Raw genomic sequence first — 23,232 nt, forward strand, 5'->3', positions numbered from 1 at the left:
CCGAGCAGTCAAAGCAGAGAGCCAGCAAAGCACCTGGCCTGACATGGCTATCTGATTAGAGGAGGTTGCAGGACAGGATCAACCAGACCAGGCCAGGCAGTGGCAGATCTGGAGCTAAATGAACTAAACCAGGCTAATTCTATTGCATCATGGCCTCCCTTCGAAGCTTGGAGTAGCAGGTTCAAATTTAAAGCCATACGGTGGCACAGAACACCCTTATCAACCAGAAGTGAGGGATCAACTATAGCCTCTCTGATTGAGAACAGCTGATTGGTGTTTCCTGAAGCATGCATTTAATGATTAAACTGTTATTATCGTCCCCAACAGTCCCACATGGGCTTCCTTCTCTGACATATTTTGTTGCAGCCAAAAATGACATGGATGTTGAGATTGACAGAGCACAATGAAGGCATTAGTAAGAGATATTAAAACACAAAGGGTTTGGAATGTTTACTAGTTTTATCTTCTTTTTTTAAATTTTTATGAAAAAGATATTTGCAGATGGCAAAACTGGGTGGAATATACTGTATATATATATATATTGAATAAAGTATACAAGCATACAAATAAGCTTGGTCAGTCATGCAACACTCTGCACATAGACAGTAGCTTCATACCGAATACACGTGGCTTACATTACATTTCATAACATGTCAGGAGGACGGTAGAGAACAACAATGTTTAGTTGAACCGGATGAGTAACTGTCACAGCATGAAACTCAAAAGTCAGTGGGGCAGCTTACATGTTCAGATGAGGTAATGCATGACCCATGTTGACCCGGGTAGTCTGTACCAGGTTGATATGTTTGGATACGGACGTGCTTGGAACCTACAACTGAACAGAGGTTTTTACCCAGTTTAACCCAATGTCCAAGTTTAACTATGAATGAAAAATAAAAAATAAAAATGAAATCAGAGGATACATCTTTGTAGGTTCAAGGCCTTTAAGTAAAATCAAAGCAGACATACTGCACATTGAAGGGAGTCACTAGAAAACACCAGAAGTCATGACCTGGCTTTAGACCCATTATATTCATTAGTTATTAAAAATAAGGGATACTATTAAGCAATTAAATCGACACAGGGGCAACTGAAAACAGTAATGTAGAGAGAAAGTGTTTTTTATTACAGTGTTAATCCTGAACGACTGTGAGGCTGCTCTATGTCAGGGTCTGTTCCATTCGCCTCTTTTTCTTCAGTTTGGGAAAATGTGTTGGCCATTTGTAGAAAAGGGTACACACAGTGCAGTGCGAGTGCAATACAGGAGAGTGTAGGTCTTAGTAAGGAAGTAGTCATAGTACAACATTTATTAAAGATAGTATTATTTGTATTTTTTTGCTTTACATGTTTATAAGGATGTCTACAATGTGGACGTCTGGCCAGCAGGTTCTGTAAAGTCTATGAAGGCCGTTACGCTGGTCTGTCTTTGCAAGACTACCACCTGGCCAAAGTGGGTCATTTCCCCAGTGCCCCAAAAGTTCCTGATTTGACAACTGAATTGACAATTAGTTTGGAAATATGCTCTACTAGAGCAGCATTAACTGATGTGTTTAAGGCCTTATAGTTGGTCTTACCTGATTGTGAGGTGCTCTGTAAGGATGAGATTTTAAGACCTTCTTTCTTTCAATGCAGTACGTATAATTTGGCTATTACTAAATGAATGTGTTTAATTGAATAACATGGTAAAGCAAGGACCAGCTAGTGTTCTTGTATGGTAACACTGTCTGTTGCACATAGAGTAAAGGTTAATTGGATTATGAACATCAAATCAAAACCCTGAACTGCATACTTAATAAGATAAGATAAGATCATTTATTAGTCCTAAAGTGGGGAAAATTCAGGATCACTGCAGTGGGTGCACATTCGAGCATTAATAAAAAGAAAAGATAAAAATAAAATACAAAACACAATAATAATTGAAACATTTAAATCATAATAAGAACCAAATGATGAAATCTTGTAGTATTGGATGTCCTCATCAAACTAATTTGCATACATTTAAAAATAACAGCTAGACTTAAAAAACAAATATTTACAAAAACAATCAAATCAATGCTTCCTCTAAAAATACTGCTCCACACCGCGATACTTGACTTCCACCAAATACTGAAAATAATTAAATATTTTGGCAACACTGGGGCAAAGTTTTATTGTTTACAAGCGACACAGCATGTGTTTCACTTTCTAAGTGCTGAAGTAAAAAGCTGACGCGCGCGTGTGTGTGTGTGTGTGTGTGTGTTTACAGACGTGTGGACCTTAAACACCTGTCTCTAATAAGTGTAACATGCATTGGAACACGGGACTCTCCCTCTCTGTCTCCCACTCATTGGCTCATTCCCTGCTGACACGTTTGTCTTGTCTCCTTTGCCGCCTATACAGCTTACCCCGCTGCTCCCGCTCTTATGTGGCGACACCCTATATTACACAACAGCTGAGTGGCTGTGCAGGAATAGTGTCGTAGTATAGGGTGGGCTCGATGGGTGAGCTATTTGCTGTGGCTAAACATTTCACTTGCTTTTTCTCCCTCACCACATGATGATGAAATATTATAACTGCACACAATAACACCACAGAGATAAGAACATTAAGAAATTCATCCATCCATCGTCTAACTTTACTCATTTGGCTCAGTAACCTACAAAATGTCATCTCTTCTGGTTGCAATGACACTGAAGACTTTTCAGATGAAAGCATTTCCTGACATCTCACACGCGGGGGGAGATTATTTATAACGTGTGTAGCTTTCAAACACTGTCAGCTGTTGAATCAGCACTCTGAGCTCCTGGAGTTACCGCTGCAATCATCTTTTGGGAAAAAAGCATTTTCATTAATTGCGTCGTAGATACAGCTGCATGTTGATGATTAATAGTTTGTTATTGAGGGAACAGCCAACTCCCAGGATGATATGAAAGTGATACGACTGCTGACAATGGCTTTGAGTGGCTGCTGCTCTGCCATGAAGTTCACTCTCAACAGATTGCGGAATAATAGAGAGAGACAGTAAAGAATGCACTGAAATACAATTCTGCATGAAGAACATTTAAATCATACAGCTCCCTGTGTTTCTCTCAGCTAAACGTGCAGAGGCAGGTGTTAAAAGGTGTTGATGGATGTCCTCGGAGGGGCAGTCGTTCGTCTTCATAGATCCTTTTCTTTTGAAGGATTGGTGTCAAAAGACTGGCTTCTAATGCATGACTTGTTCAGACAGGACCACAGATGTGTCTGCGACTGGGGTTTCTGTCTATAAGTGTTTGAACCCGCTCTTGTAAAGCTGGCCAACTCAACCTTTATACAAATAAAGCAGGTCTTTTAACACATTTCTTTGATGAATATAGATTGAATAGATTTCCCAAGATATCTAAATTAATCCATAGCATGTTACGTAACTGGTATGTCACTGTGCAGACGAGATAGACTTATTAAGGGGTAAATACATGAAATAATGCATCTCAATTCATTTAAATGTATCTGTGTGCTTTCATTAATACACAGTATAACACAGTTTGTTAAACTTGTGATCATAACTTCACAAAATGTCCCTACATCCAATCTGCATGAAGGCCTGCTTGCCCTCCTCTCCTATTTGAATTTGGCCACATTTGTTAAGTCAGTTGCTGCCTTTAAGTCTTGTAGGAAATATCGTATCCCTGAACTGAGTGATAAGGAATGGGCTGAAGTCTGTCTTGAGGGAAAACTACATAATATAGAGAAACCACGAAAACATTTATATAAATCACATGGTTTGGTATATTCTGTGAATTTACATTTGATCTATGGCTAAAGTAATCTTACTTCACTTAATGTATCCAAGTGTCAGTTTGGCAAACACACATGAGAAAGCATTTGTACATAATATCTGTACCTCTATGTTAGATCATTAATTGTAACAACGCAGTGATGTTGTGAACATGTGTACAGTCATGTTTGTTTCAACAGAAACACACATCAAAATTCAGTGGAGGAAGAAGTATTCAAATAATGTACATACCTACAAGTATAGATATTGCATAATGCTGTTGATATTGGTCAAGGTGGAGCTAATCATCTACTTTAGAGTTCAATCTGTAACAGCAGATCAGATTTTATAAGCTTTTATTTGTATGTAAACCTAAATGTCCGATACACCATATGTGTACAGATTGTAAAGCCCTCTAAAGGCAAACCATTATCTATCTATCTATCTATCTCTCTCTCTCTCTCTCTCTCTCTCTCTCTATATATATATATATATATATATATATATATATATATATATATATATATATATATATATATATATATATATATATAAATATAAATAATGGGCCCTCTCCACACTACAGCATATCTGAATACTTCTTCCACCACTGTCTGATGGGGACTTAGTTCTGTATTGATAACTGTAGCTGGACATACGCTGTTACAAGTGGGCTTCAGGGCTGTGGAGCTGTAAAATCTGAGCTTCGTGGTGTCCCTGAAGGCGTCATCTCTCCGGCTGTGCTGCACCCTCCCTGTCCCTGCTGCCGCTGCCCGCTGCCCAGCCTGGCTGCTGGGCTCGGGATGACGCCACCTCTCGCTCCGCCCCGGCGAAAACTCGCTCTTTGCGTTCATTTCATTCCTCTTCTCATTCCGAGCATTCTTCGCATCTCTGTCAGATTCACCTACACCTTCCTGGCTGGCCCAGAAACACCAGAATAACTTGACATAGTATTAAAAAAATACCCCGTAACAGCCCATTACTCAAAAAAGGGACATTTTATATGAGATACCAATAACGAGGTAAGTTTCAATGGTAGTTGCAGGTATCCAAACTGGTTGTAGACTTCTGTTCGTGAGGTTTTAGTGGACGTTTTTGGAAATATTAGACAATTTATAAAAAATGTCGGCTTATTTAGGTGTTTACTATTTATCCCACGGCGTGAAGTAACGTTAGGTCGTCTGTTTCCACCGCTGAGGTAGATGGCCGATGGTCCTGGTCGCTGTTTGCAGCGGGGTGCTCACTTTGATCACTCACGGTTGCAGCCGATGGCTTTGACATAGCAGCGAAAATCTTTGACATTTTTCAAATTTTTGGAGAAGAATCCCGATCAGACGCCCCTATAAAGAGCACCAGCGGCCGGTATGTCCTGTGGCAGATCAGCAGAAAGTCCCATCAGGATTCAGGGATGAACTAAAAAAACAAAATACATATATACCGTACGAATAACGATTTTTTTGGGACAAGATGACGGTTGAACAACGTTGCTGTCTTCCTCTCCGTAGTTGGCTCGGGGACTTGTTGGAGATCACGTCGGAGCGTTTTTGGACCACCTCGAAGAAAAAAACACGGTGGAGAGACTTGTTGCTTCAACGCGTTTTGACGGTGATTTTTAATCGCCATCGAAGTTCAGTGTAAGTACATTTTGCGTTGTTTGTTTGTTCTCTCAGCAGTGTGTGTGTGTGTGTGTGTGTGTGTGTGTGTGTGTGTGTGCTCCATGTTGGTATTGTAACTCTAAACGGAACCGAGAGCCGAGGAAAGGGTAGCTTGGACCCCTTTATTGTTTGGTGGGTTAAAGCTCCTCTGTGTCCCTCCCCGAGGAACTTATGCACCTAAAAATCAACACTTTTAGAAAAACAATGCATTTGCATAAAAGGTGTTTGCTCCACTTTGGTGTTTTAAAATGATCTTGAAATGTTCAGTTTAAGCCAAACTTTGGTTATTTTTGGGCAGGACAAGTAGGTTAAATTGCCACTTTAATTTGGGGGTTTCCTTCATTGTTTCCCCTTTCCTTCCTCTACTTTGGGAAATGCCTGCTCAGCTAAAACTGCACTCCCCTTCTACTGTATGCCAGCTGAGGGTGGACATGTGTCACAAAGTTTGGCTCCTTACAAGGATTTTACCCCGTAACCTTTTGTGGACTCTGGGACAATTAGAGAGGCTCTTCTGCAAAGGGAGTGACGAGAACAAGGCCTACAGCTTTCATTTGCAACAGTAAAGTTGGCTTAAAAAGTGGGTATACACCCAGTTGTAGCAAACTCTGAAGGATCTCCTCTAGTTACCAGACTTGGTTAGTCTCAACTTTTTTAAATCTCTGTCACCTAACTGGATATCTGTTGTTTTAAATGATCAGATTTTGGTTAGCTTTGAACAACAGTCAGGTTATCAGGTCACAGTGTAAACATCTCAGATATGCTGCTTTGATTCAATCAGAGTGTCTTTATACTTCATTCATTATACAGTTATGAAATAACCTCATTCGTTGTCTTGTGAGCTTTCAAGTCCATCTATTCGCACTAATCTTGATATCTCATGGCTTCAGTTGTGGTTTCATCATAAGCTTAGGGGAAATAACGTATCACCTCTTTAAAAAGAAGAGATTGTGAATGTTACTATTTTGTATGAAATTAAGTTTAGCAGAAGTGACACATCTGAGAAAGGGAGTGAAAAAAGACCTGCACAACCTTGAACAAAATCCACTTTCAGTCCGTTGCAATACTACTAAGTTGTGCTTACAGTTAACTATTTGATAATTCATATTTTATGTAACTTATTATAAGAAGAAAAGACATGGACAAAAACAATGATTTTTATTTAATTACTGTGAAAGTTCGTTATAAATTCCAGGAAACAGTCTCAATGCTTTCGGGCGTAATTCCAGACATCTCACAATGTAAATCTGCTCGCTTTGAAGAAAAGAATTCGGGGTAGAAACAGATGCTTTGTTTGCAGCTTATGCAACGAGTGGACATGTTGGGCGGACGCCTGCAATACGTTTGTGCAGTAATAAGATGTTGTCTTTTTTTGACTGAATGAGACTCTACCTCTGAAACTAGGAGTTACTAAACTCCCTCTGCTTTTGGATGGAGCATTACCAGAGGTGCCACCAAGGGGGGGCCACAGTCACTGTGATACAGTGACTGTGGCCCCCTCCCCCCCCCATGCTCGCATAATATGGGCATCCTTTGTGTGAGTGGGCTTGATCCCAGTACATGTTTTGTTCCTTACAATATATTTGTTCATTTGTATTATGGAGGAAAAGAACAACTAGCCCATTTAAAGAACGACAAATTGCCTCTCACACACACACACACACATATATCTATATATATATATATATATATATATATATATATATATATATATATATACATACATACATACACACCAAGGGGCAATCCCCAGTGCTAAAATGAAGCCAATGCGACAGAAGTGCCACAAACTGCAGTTCATCAAATGACCGCTTGAGGCTGGCTCAAAAAGTGAGTCATTCCTCATCGACCCTGATGGTTTTATATAACTCACACGTTTTAATTATGTTGCGGCTTGAAGTGAGGCATAATTAAGGGAGTGGTTGTCTCAGGTTGCTAGCTGCTGACGGTCTTACCTCAGCTCCACCTCTTGGACCAGTTTTGAATTAGCTGTCCGGCTGTAAAATATGAAACAAAAATATATCAGTATGCAATTCCGTAAAGGTGCTAAAGTCGAAACTGGGAGCGTTAATATAGCAGCAAGCACAGCCACCACTCTGCACTGCGCTTGTTTGTCTGTTGGCTCTGGTAATGTTTCGCTAACACGGTTAGTGCCGTTAGCACCGTTAGCTCCTCGTCGCCATGCGGCGTAATGCAGCGCATGGAGCATGAGGCTGTTTTAGTTTATCAGAGACTACAACATAGATATGTTCACAGCTATGGCGACACTGATTCGGTGTCTTTCTGTATATTATAAGTCTAAAATTTTTAATAATTTAGAGTTAGTCATTAGCAAACAATGACATGCTTTTGTTATTTTAGATTTTTACGTCATTGTATTACCTTGTATACTTCTTAAGTGGATACACAGGCGATGTGTAATTTGGTTTTGCTGCCTTGTTGAGGACTGAGGACAGAACTACAGAGTAGTCCCTTCACTTGTGTCAAGTGAGGACAGAATGATGTGCTTATGTGAAGTACAGAATGGACTGTGTTACTTCTCGGGCCAAAGAGAGATTATTCTTTTCTTCATTTGTCCATACTGTTCGAGGGGGTTCACTTTTCAGAAAACTATATTTTGGCCAAACATTTGTGAACTGTCTTTGTTTCATTTCTTCTTCACAAAACATTGCAAATATGAATGCTTTTGTCTGTCCTGTGAGCCCTGCATCATGCTCACACCAGTCTCCTCACCATTTGTATTCTGGTGTTTATATATCATTGTACAAACATGGTAAGATCTTTACAGTAATGACATAATATGATACTGTTTACTTCTAATTGGTATATTGTGAGGATGAAGCCAGAAACTCATGTGCGTTTGAAACATAAACTACGAATGCCAAAATCGCTGACTGACACCTAAGAAAGAAATCCAACTCTCTTTTTAGCCACAAGAATTATCGTCATTATTTTAAATTTTAGAATAACCTCAACTGGTTCCTGACTGTTTTTAATTATGGCACATTAAGAGAAACAGTCTGTGGTTGAAAGTCCTAATTTCCAGCTGTAGAGAAGCACCTGTGTAGTCCGTGCTCCATGCAACAGGTGCTTGAGAGCCGTAAGGTATTTGGTTTCTCAGGATGGCATCTCTCGTTAAAAAATGGCAGTTGGATTCACACTGAGCACCACGGTGTTTGTGTTGAGGAGACGTCTTGGTCTTTGGTTTGTTCATTTGGTTAATTTTTAGTTTTAAGTTAGTTGTGTTGAATAACTTATTCTTTACTGTCAACAGTTAAAGTCTACCTAGTTCTCAGTGGTTTTCTGTTTCTGGATACTCCATAACTTACATGCACAACCAGGATATTGATGAAATAAAAGCTTCACCTGACTGAAAATACAAACACGTTCATCAACACGTGTTTTCTATTTCTAGTAAGAGGCCTTGAAATTCCTCATGGGTATGTGAACATGTTGCCTTTCACATTTAAATTGAAACAATATCATCAACGCAATATTAGTAGGATACTTTTGGATATAAAAATTCCTGTATAGAAAAATATGTTTTTTAATCTGGTCATTAATTGTCTAATTAGATGTGATGTATGGTAGGGATCACATCAGAACATCAGTTTTCTTTGCGGTCAAAGCATGCTTAAAAAAAAAAAGTGAAAATCTTGTAGGCTGTGTGTCCTGAGGTAAACCCTGGTCAGCAGTTTGAGCAGGGCCCACTGAGGCCAGTGAAGTGTGCCACCAAAAAGGAAAAGCTGGCTCAAAGCCACTGACGTCATCTAAGTAAATCTGCTTCAGTACTGCAGCCATAAAATGACTGCCAGCTACCGAATGCACTTTGGCCCTGTCAACCACCTTCGTAAGTGCAACACAGTTTTGTTTCTCTCCCTGTGCATATTTATGAAAGACATGCTGTATTTAAGTCTACTCTCCTTTTAGCTTGACTTGTATCAGACTTTGCCTATTTGGTCATGTGATAGCCTTTCTAGTTTTACATTAAGCGCAAAATGATTGAGCTTCTGTGTCCCTTTGAAGGCGAAACCACTTTGATATTACAGACTTCAAATCTGTACCATATGACCGTCTGCTTCATTTTTGGAAGGAGTTTGAACAGCGCAATGTCTCAACCACTTATAATTGATGTGTAGTTCCTCAGAAGTTATTAAGTTGGTGGGACAAGCATTTTTCTTTTTCACTATTTGGAATAAAACGACGAATGAACGAGCTGTTTTGAGATCACACACACGAATGAAAAGCAATATGTACTCCATGAATCAGTTTCTGAAACCACTATAAACATTTTGATTTCTTAACCACAATGAAAGCAGGAAATCTCAGCTTCAACAACTTCCTTTCTCAGGGCCGGCCTTAGTACCGGTAGTGGTGTTCAGCTTTCCACTAGTGAAAGGAAACCCGTGGAACAAAGGCACACAGTCACTTCATTTAGTGAAGCTGTGGATAATTTGTGGCTTGTATTCAAATGTGGGTTATTCAGTCTTTCTGGCACCGTATTCCCCAGTCGTTGCTTGTAATAAATTTCCACAAGACCTTGCATCAATGGCCGCTGCATTGTTATCATGGCTGACACAGATCAGGCAGGCTCTCTCTCTGCCCCGAAGGTGTCCTGGATTCAACTGAGGCACAGATAGACTGGGGGGGGGGACAGTAAATTAGTTTGGAATCCTAGCCAGGACACAGCAGTGGAGAGCTGTGTTGTCCCAACTTTTTTAGTCTGGTTAATAGACCCAATTATTAGACATTTTCAACGAGAAGTAACAATGATTTTCACCATCAACAAAGGTTTGATGTGCCGTCAACAAACAACACATCATTTATTATCTTGGTTTGTCACAGCGTATTTAACAAATCCAAAAAATAATCTGCTGATATTCTATAAATTCATCAGTGAAAACCAAAGGTTCGTCTCTCATATATTTGAGGGAAACCATTTGTCTGTATTTCGAATAAATACCCAAATACTTCCCAGTGATTATATGCAGTATTTTTCTTGAAGTATTTTAATGTGAATAAACCCTCTCTGTTGTATCTTTTGAGATGCACAGAGCAGTAATTACGTCGCCACTTCCTGAGAGCCTTGATACCGGTTGGAGTTGTGGAACACGACCCAACCTCAAGTGACCAAACCATGATTTGTGAGATCTGAACAAATTATTTCAATAAAAAAATATATAATGCAGAGCAAAATGTAATCTCATACTTGTTATTTATACTTGATGTGGAGCTGTCCGTCATTGTCTGTTAGAAACGTTGTAATTACCGAAAAGGGAGGACCCCCAATACCCGGTTAAAATTGGGGACCGTTAAGACCTTAGTAAATTCCTGGAGTACCGCTAGAGTCCGAGGGCAACAGTTCTGCTATCGGTACATTCGAAGTTACAGAGTGAGTAAAAAAGCAGTGTTGCAAACCTGTGCACAATTTCACAGTTTCCCACTGTGTGGCGAGCAGCCGCCCATCCTCGTCCACGACAGGTTACATTTGCAAAGCCATGCAAAAATAACAAGAACACACTAATAAATGAAAGCTAATATCCCTCAACCTTTTTAGCTGCGATTGTATTTGAAGGATTTGGGAACTTTCTGTAGATCCTCAGGCTGAGGCTGCCACCATGATCCAGCACATCCTCCCACCATGACCCAGCACATCTTGCCACCATGATCCAGCACATCCTCCCACCATGACCCAACACATCCTCCCACCCTCTACTGGGAGCAGCTACAGGGGAGATGACACAGCAGAGGGGGCTTACTCTTAAAGGCCTGCCCCCTTTCTCAACAGTGGAGTCAGAGTGATTTAGGCAACCACTAAATTGTCTGTCAGTGTATATTGAGTTGTTTAATACATAGTTAATAATAAAGGGTGGCAGCTATGTTTTTAGATGTTAGTGTTAGAAGTTATTTTGAAACTGCCCGTCCCTCTACCACCCAACATATCGTAACAAAAAATTGTTTATTTACATGACCAATGCTTTTAACTCCAAATGTGCCACTCCCATTAGGAATGTTCTCAAATGTACAGTTATTGGCATTGAAATAGTGTACTCAACATTAGTGGATTATTTAAATATTTCTGCATTTGCTGTTCAAGAAAGAATATTTGTCTTATGAATAATAAAACAATGTTGATTATTATACTTTTTTTCCTCTCTCACAGAATAACCAATAAGAATATATCAATAAGTAACTAAAGCAATAAGCGGTATCAATAGTAGTACTAGTATTGATAAAATCCTAACGATACCCATGGGATGTTTATGTCAGCCCGATGTAGTGTCCACTGTTTATGTAGTCTAATATTTCAATGGGGATAGAACTAAGGTTTCATACCAAGGGTTCAGACGTACTAGAAACCCTCACATATTGTTTTAGAGTACGAAATGTCATGTTATTATGGAATTAGGGACGCAGCCTTCCTCTTCAAACACTAACACTGCTCATGGTATCTTCATGTTACACTTTTAAGCTTCCAAATGTTATGATGTGTCCATTTTTGTTTTGACAGTTTTGCTTCCTGATGGACACATTTTCAAGAAAACAGATCAAATTAATCGGTCAGCGTTGGCTACACGTAAGACTGCACATAGCGTCTTAGTATCGTGACTCATTTAATAACTACCTGCTTCATGTCTCAGCTTTGGATTTTTATTTCTCATTTTGCACAGAGAGCCCAAAAATGAATGCAGCTTTAAGTTTGGCCAATGCTTTTTGTAATCACGTCAATACTAATGGAAGTGTGATTTATTCCTGAAGAGTGAATAGGGAGGCTTCAATACCAAGTCACAGGTTTTTGATTATTTCTTGCATAGCTGATTTGATCTTCTTTCAATGTCGAACAATTGACACAGAAAACCTACAAGTATTTTCTCACTGTTCATGGCCAAAAATGTAAAACTGCCAACAACCTCTAATTAAATAAAAATAAAAATTTAACAGCTTGTAATTTTTTAGGTAAAACATGTCAGATCTTTGTCTAATCTGCCAAAAATACTGTTCAACTTCCACAAACTAGTTGATATGTTATATGGTACAGCATCAAGTGAATAAAAAAATGCCATAATATATTACTGAGGATGATACCTCAAAAATATGTGTATGTGTGTGGATATATTTTTTAATGCACTCTCAGTCACCCCCGAAAAACATCATACGTAATTGGTAAAGGTTTTTTTCAGTTTCATCTGGTTGAATATCTCCTCTTCGAAGGCTGTTTCATGACAGATGAGTCCAGTGTGATGTGCAGAAGATGTATGTGGAGGGAGAAGAAAGAAAGAAGTATATAAGGGGATAAATGATCGTGCGAGAAGAAGAAGAAAAGAGATGAGTCGGTGTGTGAATTGGCAGAGCCAAATGCAAATGGTGGCCTTCATGCTCATCACTGTGATTTGTTTTTTCATGCCCCTCCGCACGCGTCCTGAAGGAGCCAGCGGCCAGCTCTCTGCCTGCTCTGCTCTCATAACTGTCAGGAGATCCTTTATCTGACAGACCTTTATTTACAGCTTTAATTTCCTGAGCTTTATGTGTTCCGCTCGCACGGCGCGGTGACATGGGCGTATGCTGTGTGTGGAATGCACTGCACATTTTTTGATAGGCAGTGTCTTCTAAACATTCATTACATTTCATGTTTGAATGGTCAATTGTATTTTTTTCATATATTTTGGTATTACCGGCAGAGCAGGGATGTGTCTGCAGATGGAGACAATTTTGTGTCTTAGATTTACGGTCAAATTTCCCGACATATCTGATGTTGTGCAGGCTGTGTCGTTGCTACCTGTTTCTCAGTCTGAGGCAGGTAGACAGGGCTGCTTGGACAGAACCTGTAAATCAATCCTATTCTCTGGCAAACAAAGATTGATCCCATTGTGGCCTGATGGTTGCTGGGCGGTGGGATCCAGGCCTCAGATTTGAGTGGGATGATATCAGACAGATTCACGGCGGCTCCGCCTGCAGGTTCAAAGAGGCATGAAATAAACACTAAGCCATTGCCAATAACAGAGGCGGAAAGTTAGCTTTCCAGCCTCTCCAGTGGACCTGAGGAAATTGGTGTTGAAAATCTTGTTTATTCATTCATCTGTACTCAAAATCTGTAGATGTATTCATGAAAGCTCAAGGAAAATCCTATACAGAATCAGGACTTATGCCCTGACATTCTTGCTTAGTTTGAGAACATATTGTAGTCTGTTTGGAAATGTCTTCAACATGACCCCGCTAATTAAAAATGTCCCTGCCATTGACCTGATTTTTTTGTTTAGGAAATAAAATTGCATTAGGTTAATAGTGTGCTCCAAAGGTTTTTTTTGTTTGTTTTTAATTAAAGGTTAAAACTCATATTGACTCTTTGATTTTGTTTATTTTAAACAGTGGCTTCATGCTTGAAGGTAGCCTTGTGGAGGAAAGCTTTCTAAATACATTCAATTCAAAGAGTATTTCCATAGATTTTGTATTAATTATCTTTTGCCCTGTAACTGCATTTCAAGGTCCTCAAAAACCTGCTGAAACATACTTTTTCCAGGTAATGAACCGAAACTGAATGGAATTTCAGTCATTGTAAATGCTCACAGTAAGTTACGTGTTCCTCAAAATTTAATATTTTTGACATTGCTGTTATAATTATGCAAAGGCCAGGATATGTCTTGACAACAAGCTGAAAATGTTGAGTTTGGAAATCACATAGTAATTACAGTTTTACACACTGTGGCCTTAACTACTGTGGGCCATTATGGGGTGCACAAAAGTCATTCACAGAATCATTATTGCACCCTCTGAGATAACGGCACAAAAGAACTCCACAGGGAAAATTACATTTGAAACCTCTCATCTGCTATTTCATTACCTTTCTCTGTCTGATGGGTGAAATGGGTTCTCTCATTTAAGGAGCTGGATTCCATCTTGCTGAGTGGTTTATGTAATCTCACGGTAAGTGTAATTTCCCATAATGCCATGTCACAGCTACGACTGCTTAGTTACCACATTCACTTATTGCATTGCAGGCGATCTTTAGCCCGCATCTCACAAATAAGACAATTTCTATGGTGAACACCCTACAAAGACAGAAGTATGCTGGAGTATTATCTGGTAGCCACAAGTGTTTCTATGGGTGACATTCATACTTTCTTGTAGCGGACATAATTAGTCCACAGATTCTAAGGCACCAAGAGACCGCCTGCGTTGACGACTCTGCCGTTGTTCACATGTTGCACATGGCAAAAGCATCCAGTTGATGCCACGGATGCTAAGAAACTGATCTATTATGGATGGGAATGCCTTTTATGCTGTATTATTTTGGTGTTTGTATGAGAACAAGTCAACACACCCTATCTTCCTTTGAAATGATAGGATGTTGACAACAGGGTTACCAGATTAGTAGATCTTCTGATGTGGTATTTAATACAAAATGTATGGACTCACCATTTTTTGTGCACACCTTAATATCCTTAGACCACATCCTTTTCCTCATTCTTTGCTAACATTACTGCCCTCCTTCATTATTCCACCACATTCCACATTATATTGGTAATAATTGGACATGTTATAAACAATATTGTAGTTTTGACAGTGCCGATGAAAAAGGAAAGAAGAAGAATTCTACAGATCATCCAAATAATAATACATTTTGTGTTAGGATCTGTGTTGAAGTCCCTGTCTCGTTTCCCTGCTCTTCCCTCCCTGTCCTTGTTTGTTTCTTTCCAGCTACGCCCTGATTGTTTCCACCTGTGTCTCGTTCCCCTGTGTATTTAATCTGTGCCCTTCTCTTTGTCTGGTGTCGGATCGTCCTTTTTTGTTCCTGTGTGGTGTTCGTCCGTGTTTCTGTCCTGGAAATAAAGCTGATTTCTCGTGAAACTCCGGCTGCGTTTGGGTCCTCCACGCCGCACCATAACAAAAAGGACGATCCGACACCAGACAAACAGAAGGACACAGATTAAATACACAGGGGAACGAGACACAGGTGGAGACACAGGTGGAAACAATCAGGGCGTGGCTGGAAACAATCAGGAAAGAAACAGACAAGCACAGGGAGGGAAGAGCAGGGAAACAGGAAACGAGACAGGGACTTCAACATAAAACAGGAAAGACACAGATCCTAACATTTTGGACCCACATACATCAGTATGAACTGGTTCTGCAGGTAAAAAAAGAATCAAGTGATGATCAAAACATAATTTGTGAATGCAAAATGGTTTAACATATTTTATTTGTGTTCTTTTAAATGAAACATTTGCATATTCTCCACACATCTTTTATTAGCAGCCACCAAGCTAAAGGAGAATTAAGTTATAGTTTCATTTCACAATGTTAGCATTGCTAATACTTTATGAATGTTTTGAAAATGAATTCCTAAAGTGAGGATCAGGATAAGAATAGAAGAAGTGTGTATAATTTATCTCACTCTTTCTCATTGGGATGTTATATGACGATACAGAAATACAGTCATGGTTGCTTTGAAGCAAGTTGGATGTTGAAGGTCAGTTCGTCCAGTGTTGCCAGGTTCGTTGTGTTATTTGTGATGGTTGACTTTGTGTCTGTGCCGTTTCATTTTTTCTCCGATAATAATCAGCGTCCTGAAGACACATTTGATCTCATATTAGAGAAAAGTCCTCTGGAGAGGTTTTGACCACAGTCGGATTTGAGATGTGCTCAGTGATTTGGCCAATTCAACATTCTTGACTTTCTTCCTAAGACAAATTAAAACAAATATTATATCGGAGTGGTTGCATATCCTGCATAGCTATGGCCTTTATTGATAGGATAGTAGGTGGAGTTAGTTGCATTAATCATGAAAATAAAACAAAGCCAGTGCTCATTAAAAAATATTTAAAATGAGGTCTAGAAGGATGTACAAAAATGTCTGTCAACTTGTGCATGAAAATTGACTTTTAGATCAGTTTGTGTGAAAGAATGTTTCAGTGGACTCAACATTCTCAAGACATATCAATGTAAGGTCTTAAAGTTGAGCTTTTACAAAAGCCACTATAATTCAATGTTTTGGACTTCATGAGGATACAAACAAGTATTCTCTTCAGAACTTGTAAACTAAAATGGATTACGAGAGCATAATTATATATCCTTTGGTGGGGATGAGAGGAGCACATCTAGAAAGAGTCCCAGACTATTAGTGGTTGAAATGTTTCTTTTCCCCCTCCCTCATCAGTTTGTGAGTTAGTTATTTCTGCTGTGTCAGCACTCAGCACACAAAAACAGAATTCATTAAAAGCTCTCTCTGCTCACTGGGAGTTTTTTTCTTTTTTTCCCCAACAGCTTGCTCCCATCCCCCCTTTTCCCCTCATGAACTGACATGCTGGAAGAAACATATGCTACTATACCCACTTCCTGACAGCTTGTACTGCTTGAATGGGATCTTGCTCAGAGAGGAAGCAGTTGTCTGGAAAGAGGGGGGGAGATTAAGAAAAGGGAGAGAAACCTCCGTGAATCTGTTAGTAAAGGAAGTAAAACACAAAAGCAGTTTGATTCGTGAATTAAGGCAGAATCAGTTTGACGGTCGAGACAAACTCTGACATTTCTTGATGTTGAAATTGCAGCCTGTGTTTGTCTTGATCACATGTTGCTTTTAAATGCACTCGACATGTTACAGAATGAGAGAGTGAATTTGATTTGAGTGAGGAGGACACTTAATTGTGAGTTCATCTCCACACAGTGTGCACACTGGACTTGTTCAGCCACAGTCCTGCTGCACACTCAAACAATTGACAGAGCTCACATTCATATTTACTAACATGTACTTATTGTTTTTATTGTGACAAAATGGACATAAAGCCAAAAATAAAAACACTTGACGTTGCTCAGTGTGAGTGAAGCAGGAGCAGCTACCACTAAGACAGCTGCATTGGACAATGAGAAGCAGCTGAAACGAGCCTCCCGTACACAGCCTGTCCAACAATTTCCTCTTTAGTTGACTCAGGATGTCTCCTCCTCGAGTTGCTTTGCCCGTTCCCTCTGGGAGAGGAGACAACTTGCCTTTCAGCCGACGCGCCTTCATTGTGTTCTTCCGTGTTTTTGTGTTCAGTTGCTGATCCACAGAGCGAGCTCTTTCAAACATTCGGTTCCCTGGGCGCATTATTTATTTACCCATAATTAAGGCAGTTTTGTCTTACATGCTTTGAGTTTACCAGTTTGTTTATTGAATCCCTTTTCCATGCGTGGACACATTTACAAAGACAACCTGTTCATCTGCATTTGGAACATAATCTGACAACAACTCAAACGGCTGTCTGCTCCGTCTGTCTTTGGGCTTTATCCGCTCTTTCACAAGTCACACACGTATTGCAAGTAGAAAGTCAACCTCGGCATGAGAAGTGAGCTCGTTTCTCACTCTATTTTACCACGGAACATTTGAAATCCATTCTGATGTTTAATCATTTCATTCAACCATCTTAATAAACTCAGTCAAAGTCTCTTAAAGTCCTGGGTCGGACTCTGCGGCTGCTAAAGCCACTCTGTGCAGAATGTTCTCCGTTCACGAAGGCCACACAGTGGGTTGTGACCGCAACGCTGCTGAATCTCATCTTTACTACACATGTGCGTCGCTTTCATGAAGCTGTACTGTGCGGTTGCAATTTCTCATGAAATGCGGGAGAGTCTTCTGTTTCGGGACATGCAACGTATTCCGCTCCAGATGATGTCACTGCATAATGATGCAGTCGTCAGCTTATTAGCTGCAGATTCACCCTGCAGCTTGTTGGTCTTGTCAATAGCTGCCGGTGAGATGAGACTTTGTCCAGCTGTGCGAGCAGCTTGTTAAGATGCACAAAGGGGGCTGGTTCTGGGATTGAGCCACAGTCTGTAAAAAGTAGTTTTCTTGTGATGCCTGCAGCTATCCAGCTTTCTTTTTCTTTGAAAAAAAAAAAATCCTTTGGCTTCTCTGTGGGGCTTGAGTGTCATATGTCTATACGCCGTCAGGGTGTGACGGCTGTGGATGACGTGTGACGTAAGCCACAATGCTTTTGTGCAGCTTAATCTTGCTCAGGATCAGTACAAATACATAAAAAATATTTCTTCCTAACCCCAGAGTTGAACACATTCATACCTGGAAGCTTCCAGCTACAACCACAGTCACACCTGATTGAGTGTCAAATGCTGCTCTCTCACTTACCCACCCAGATGTATCGCCTCAGGAATCCACTTTGGGTGACAGATCTGATGCGGTTCTTGTTATGACTTGTTTAAATATAAAAGAAGCTACATTTAACCACACAGGTACTGAAAGGGGGTGGACGGTATATGTTGTATGGACTGGCAGGGGTTGCATTTTTCATCAGTCTGCAGAACTTCTCTTATCTCTCAGCAAGATTTGAAAGTAACAATTTTTTCATTGTCCGTTAAGTTTAATAAGTGGCACACATCTATGAGAGAAAATGTTCAATTGTTTTTAAAACCCATAACATCCATTGTAAATCAAGTCAACAACATTCTTGGGGATGTCAACGCTTGTTTGGCTGCTTCTGCTCTATATTGTGCTCTCTTAACAGTGTGTACTGTGTGTGTGTGTTTTTTTTTTTTGGGAAGCAGATGTCCACTGTTCGGTTGCTGACCGCTTGGTTGTGTTTGTTTGTTTGGGAATTCCAGGTCTCTCCCTAGTCTGCTCCAGGCGTCAGCTTGGAGAGCCCAACCGCCACGATGGATCCCAGCAGCTGGAGCGGCAGCGAGAGCCCTGCCGAGGACATGGAGAGGATGAGCGACTCGGCAGACAAGCCCATAGACAATGATGCTGAGGGGGTGTGGAGCCCTGATATTGAACAGAGCTTCCAGGAGGCCCTGGCTATCTATCCTCCTTGTGGACGCAGGAAGATCATTCTCTCTGATGAGGGAAAGATGTATGGTGAGTACAGAAGAGTTTTTGTGTGAGTTGTAAGTGTGTATCTGTGGAGTTGCATGCTATTCTCAGAGGTGTAAACTGAGGGAGCTCAAAGAAATAATTTGACATTTTGGGGAATACATTTAGTTGGTTTCTTGAGGAGAGCTAGATGAGAATATCAATACCACTCATGTCACAGCCTGCAGCTAGTTAGCTTAGCTTAGCATAAAGACTGGAAATGGTGTGTGTGGAGGGGGGGGGGGGGGGGGCAGCTAGCCTGGCTTTGTCTGTCTATCTGCACTCATACAAGTCTCTGATTAATATGTTGGATATTGTTTGTTTAATATACTCGCAAAACGACAGGTTTGTGGTTTCACTGGTGGTGTGTGTGGATATTTTTTTTTTGATGGATGTAGTTTCATATTTAGAGACATGCAAGTGGTATCAATGTTTTAATTTAGAGTCAATTACAGCAAAAAAAGTGAATCAGCATATTTTCAAAACTATTCCTGTGCCCAGTAATGTAATATTATAAGACTGTCAGATGTGTCTGTGATGGTGAGCATACAGCCACTATTCTAGTTCACAGAAGTGTAAGTTTATAAGTAAAGCAGCATGAACTATTAGTCAGTAGCAGATGGCACTGTGGCATCCACCAGCTGTGCCCCCTCTCCTCCCGCCATTTCCCCCATTCCTGGCTGGGTGATGTCATGGAAAGAGGGAATATTTCCTCTCCGTGGTGTTGGACCGTCTCACAGCCAGTCAGTCAGTGTCAAGCGAAAGCATAAAGCCCCTCAGAGCATTCGCTTGCAGCTGTCATGTGACCCGCTCTGGCCAAACGAAATGTAAATTCTAGGAGTTGCAGTGAAACCCCTCAGCTGCCACTACGAAGATGTGTGCTCAGACAACAGGACCCTCCCCACTGTTTCTTCCTCCAATTCCCTCGTGAGGGAGAGTGAGGAGGAAACACACAGAGTGAGGCTGCCAGAGAAGCTGTTTCTCTGCTGTGGATTAAAGCCTGACCGTTTGCTTTTTCCTAGTTATAAATGAGCAGTCCTCGTCCTGGACTGGGCCATATTCAATATTCTCCTAAATATATATTTTTTGACAAGTTATGGAGCAAGTAGAAGCTTGACGTGACTCATACTTGACGTTGATTTACGTTTTCTGCATTAAATACAAAGATGCAAGACCTTAAATGTAGGTTGTGGGTGCTTCACTTTAAACGCCTACAATCAAATTATATATATAACCCTATAAGAAATATTGTTACTGGTCATATTTAACTGTAAACTGAGGCAGAAAACCACTTCATGTAATTTAGCTCATGAAATCACATTTAGACAAAAAGATACAATTCACAAACTGAAGCATTACAGTTTCATTTCTCTGGATTATTGCTTATTCAAAACTAGAAAGAAATGTTTATTTTTTGGTGGTGTTGAATCTGCCTTAAAAGTTGCTGAAGAGACAAATGTAATGTTGAATAGAGTCGTTCCTGCCAGATGTGCTCAGTATCTGGTTACATACTGTCTCACGAGAAGCAGAATCACAGGGCCGTCATTCCCTTTATCACTGAGTCTGACCTGTGAGACACACGAGTCAAATTATCTCACCCACGTTTTCAAAGTCTGAAAAGACAGTGAGGGAAACCTAATACATAGTTTTATGTTTTAAAAATAATGATGATTAAAGGCAGAACTATATGACGTCCTCCTTTTTTAGCATATTGGAGTTTGTTTTACCTTTTTCTTACAGAAGATTGATTGATATCAGTCTGATATTTCGGGGCTTGTTCTGAAGACAGGGGCTTGTTGTTCAGCTCCGCAACGGTTGCTGCATCCCAGCGTCCATCGCATCATGCCTGCACTGTGACAATCCAGGCATTAAGGCATCATAAGTATCTTTTTCTTGAATATACATTCAATAAATAACACTGTTTATTATTCGAGCACACTATATAATATGTAACATTAGGACAGGACAAGATGTTATAGATTGAGTTAGCCTTTTGTAAATGGTGACATTTAGGGGCGTCAAGACGATCCATGCTGGGGGCTGATTGCTATATTCACCCTGACGTTTTGTAAACAATAAGGCCTAAGCGGTAGGGAGTGGCCAGCTGCATGGATTATGTCTGTGTTAAAAATTAACCAATTGTTGGGAATCTTTTGAGGAATGCTTGGAATGTGACTCAATTCATTTTATCCCTTCAACATATATACGTTTGTTTTTCTGAGCAATTCTTACAAAATGCCCAATGGCGCGTTTGACTTGCTTGTCAATTTCCTTATTCATTTTAATCTCAAAATAAGCAGTACAATCTATATTCTTCCCTATTTAACCCTAAAATACACTCCCTTTAACAATGAAAGTCTGTTCCACTGTCATTGCAGCATGTGGTTGATCAAATGTGTGGACATATTGTTAAAGTAAAAATCTGTATTTATTATTTTAAGATGAATGTTGCTGCGTAAGACATTTATGAAATATGACGGGTAAACCAATACAAATCTCACAACTGTCCTGTGGGCTGCAGGAGTATAAGATGAATTGTTGTACGAAAAAAAACATGTATGCAGTTGAATGTATAAAGGAAGCTTTACTAAAGAGGGAACTCAACTGGAAAAATATGAATTACAATCCATGCTGCATGACGATTATAAAAACTAATATGATTCGTTGGCCACATGAATGTGTGTTCTCGTTGACAGTGCACCTCGTTGGATTGCCATCAGAGATGATAAGTAACCAATGAAATGGTCCTCCATGCTGCTACAAGGGATTTATTCGTCAAAAACATCCAGTGATTTGTCTTTTGAGAACGGAAGGGTTCAGCTAATCATGGTGAGGCTGATATGGGGCTGTAATCCAGGTCCATAGGGTTTAAAACAGCCGCAGACCGACGCCACACAAAACCTCTCATGGCATCTGAGATGAAAGTTGGCTGCAAGGAGACTGGTATTTTGTGTTTGAGAGACCCTGGGGATGGCATAGTGTTCCATACACATAGCTCATCACAAGAGGATCTGCCCTGAGTGCCCTTAAGCCCTTTGTTATCCTGGGGTAGAGTGCAGTTAATTAGCAACAGTCTCTATAGCAACTGTGTTGCGGTACAAAACAATTTCTAATTTCTGCTTCTTAGCTTATTGTGGTGTTTACCTGAAGTGTTTCAGATGTGCTGAGACCAGCAATGGCTGGCGCTGTGCCGATTCTATGCGGCTAATTGTGACTCCAATGGAAGACACCACATCTGCATAGACTGCATCAGGTCTACTTTGCCCCGGCCCCAGAGTTTACTTCGGAGAATATCTTTTTGAAAGTAAAGGGAAATAGAAGGCCTTGGCCCTAGCCAAAGGCCGAAGACTCTGCACTTGCATAATTCACCTGCTGTGCTAGGCTGCATTCATTTATCCCAGAAATAGAGTTGATAAATGAAACAACACGCTTCACTCAAATTGTATGTTTATTCATTGAGTTATATATTTGCACTTGCCCCGCAAGCTAAATGACAGTGGTGAATTTGTCTCAGTTACTGTTGGAGGGAGGGAAAGGGAAGTACAGATTTTCTTTTCCACCTCCTGACAAATAAATATGCGAATACATTCTCTACTTGTGGGCTTTACCATGTGGTGTTTTTATGTCGGCTTTTTTTCCGCTACAGAAGCAAATCCACCAATAGTATTTGATGTCACCAGTTGAGGTTTTAAATACTTCTGGTACAGATATATTTGTTTTCATGGAAATATGAGGGTACTTTTATATGCTTGTATTGTTATATCAGGTATAAATCTGGTATTGATGAACAGTAACAGCAGTAATGCCAATACATCCACATTTAGCTATAAATAAGGAATGCCGTCACCAAATACGTGAGATATTCCTCCATTTTTATAATATTCACTCCGAGGTGGACGGCTGGACACTATGCGTCTGTCTGCATGTGTCTTTTGATGTAAAGCTTTTCATATTACCACTCTGCTGTTTGCTCTGCCATCTCGTCAGTGATCCAGCCCAGACCCCTCCTG

The 23,232-nt window shown here is 40.2% G+C and overlaps 2 protein-coding genes across 6 annotated transcripts in view; both read left to right on the plus strand.

Moving 5' to 3' along the window:
* mical2a (microtubule associated monooxygenase, calponin and LIM domain containing 2a) overlaps nt 1-19,065 on the plus strand; it is a 64,329-nt gene extending 45,264 nt beyond the window's left edge. The window contains exons 23-24 of the mRNA XM_056413187.1: nt 5,242-5,370; nt 18,976-19,065. Coding sequence (XP_056269162.1) covers nt 5,242-5,339 — 98 coding nt within the window. The 3' untranslated portion in view covers nt 5,340-5,370; nt 18,976-19,065. The remainder of the gene's footprint in view (nt 1-5,241; nt 5,371-18,975) is intronic.
* Nucleotides 14,278-23,232, plus strand: part of tead1b (TEA domain family member 1b) — a 40,585-nt gene continuing 31,630 nt past the window's right edge. For 3 of the 5 annotated variants that reach the window (XM_056413193.1, XM_056413195.1, XM_056413194.1), the window contains exon 1: nt 19,027-19,228. In XM_056413193.1, coding sequence (XP_056269168.1) covers nt 19,027-19,228 — 202 coding nt within the window. Of the gene's footprint in view, nt 14,311-18,975; nt 19,229-22,033; nt 22,052-23,232 lie in introns of those variants that run through there. The other 2 variants (XM_056413192.1, XM_056413196.1) reach the window with 2 other exon arrangements.

The sequence above is a fragment of the Pseudoliparis swirei genome, chromosome 4 (genome assembly GCF_029220125.1).
Source record: "Pseudoliparis swirei isolate HS2019 ecotype Mariana Trench chromosome 4, NWPU_hadal_v1, whole genome shotgun sequence".
Lineage (NCBI taxonomy): Eukaryota > Metazoa > Chordata > Actinopteri > Perciformes > Liparidae > Pseudoliparis > Pseudoliparis swirei.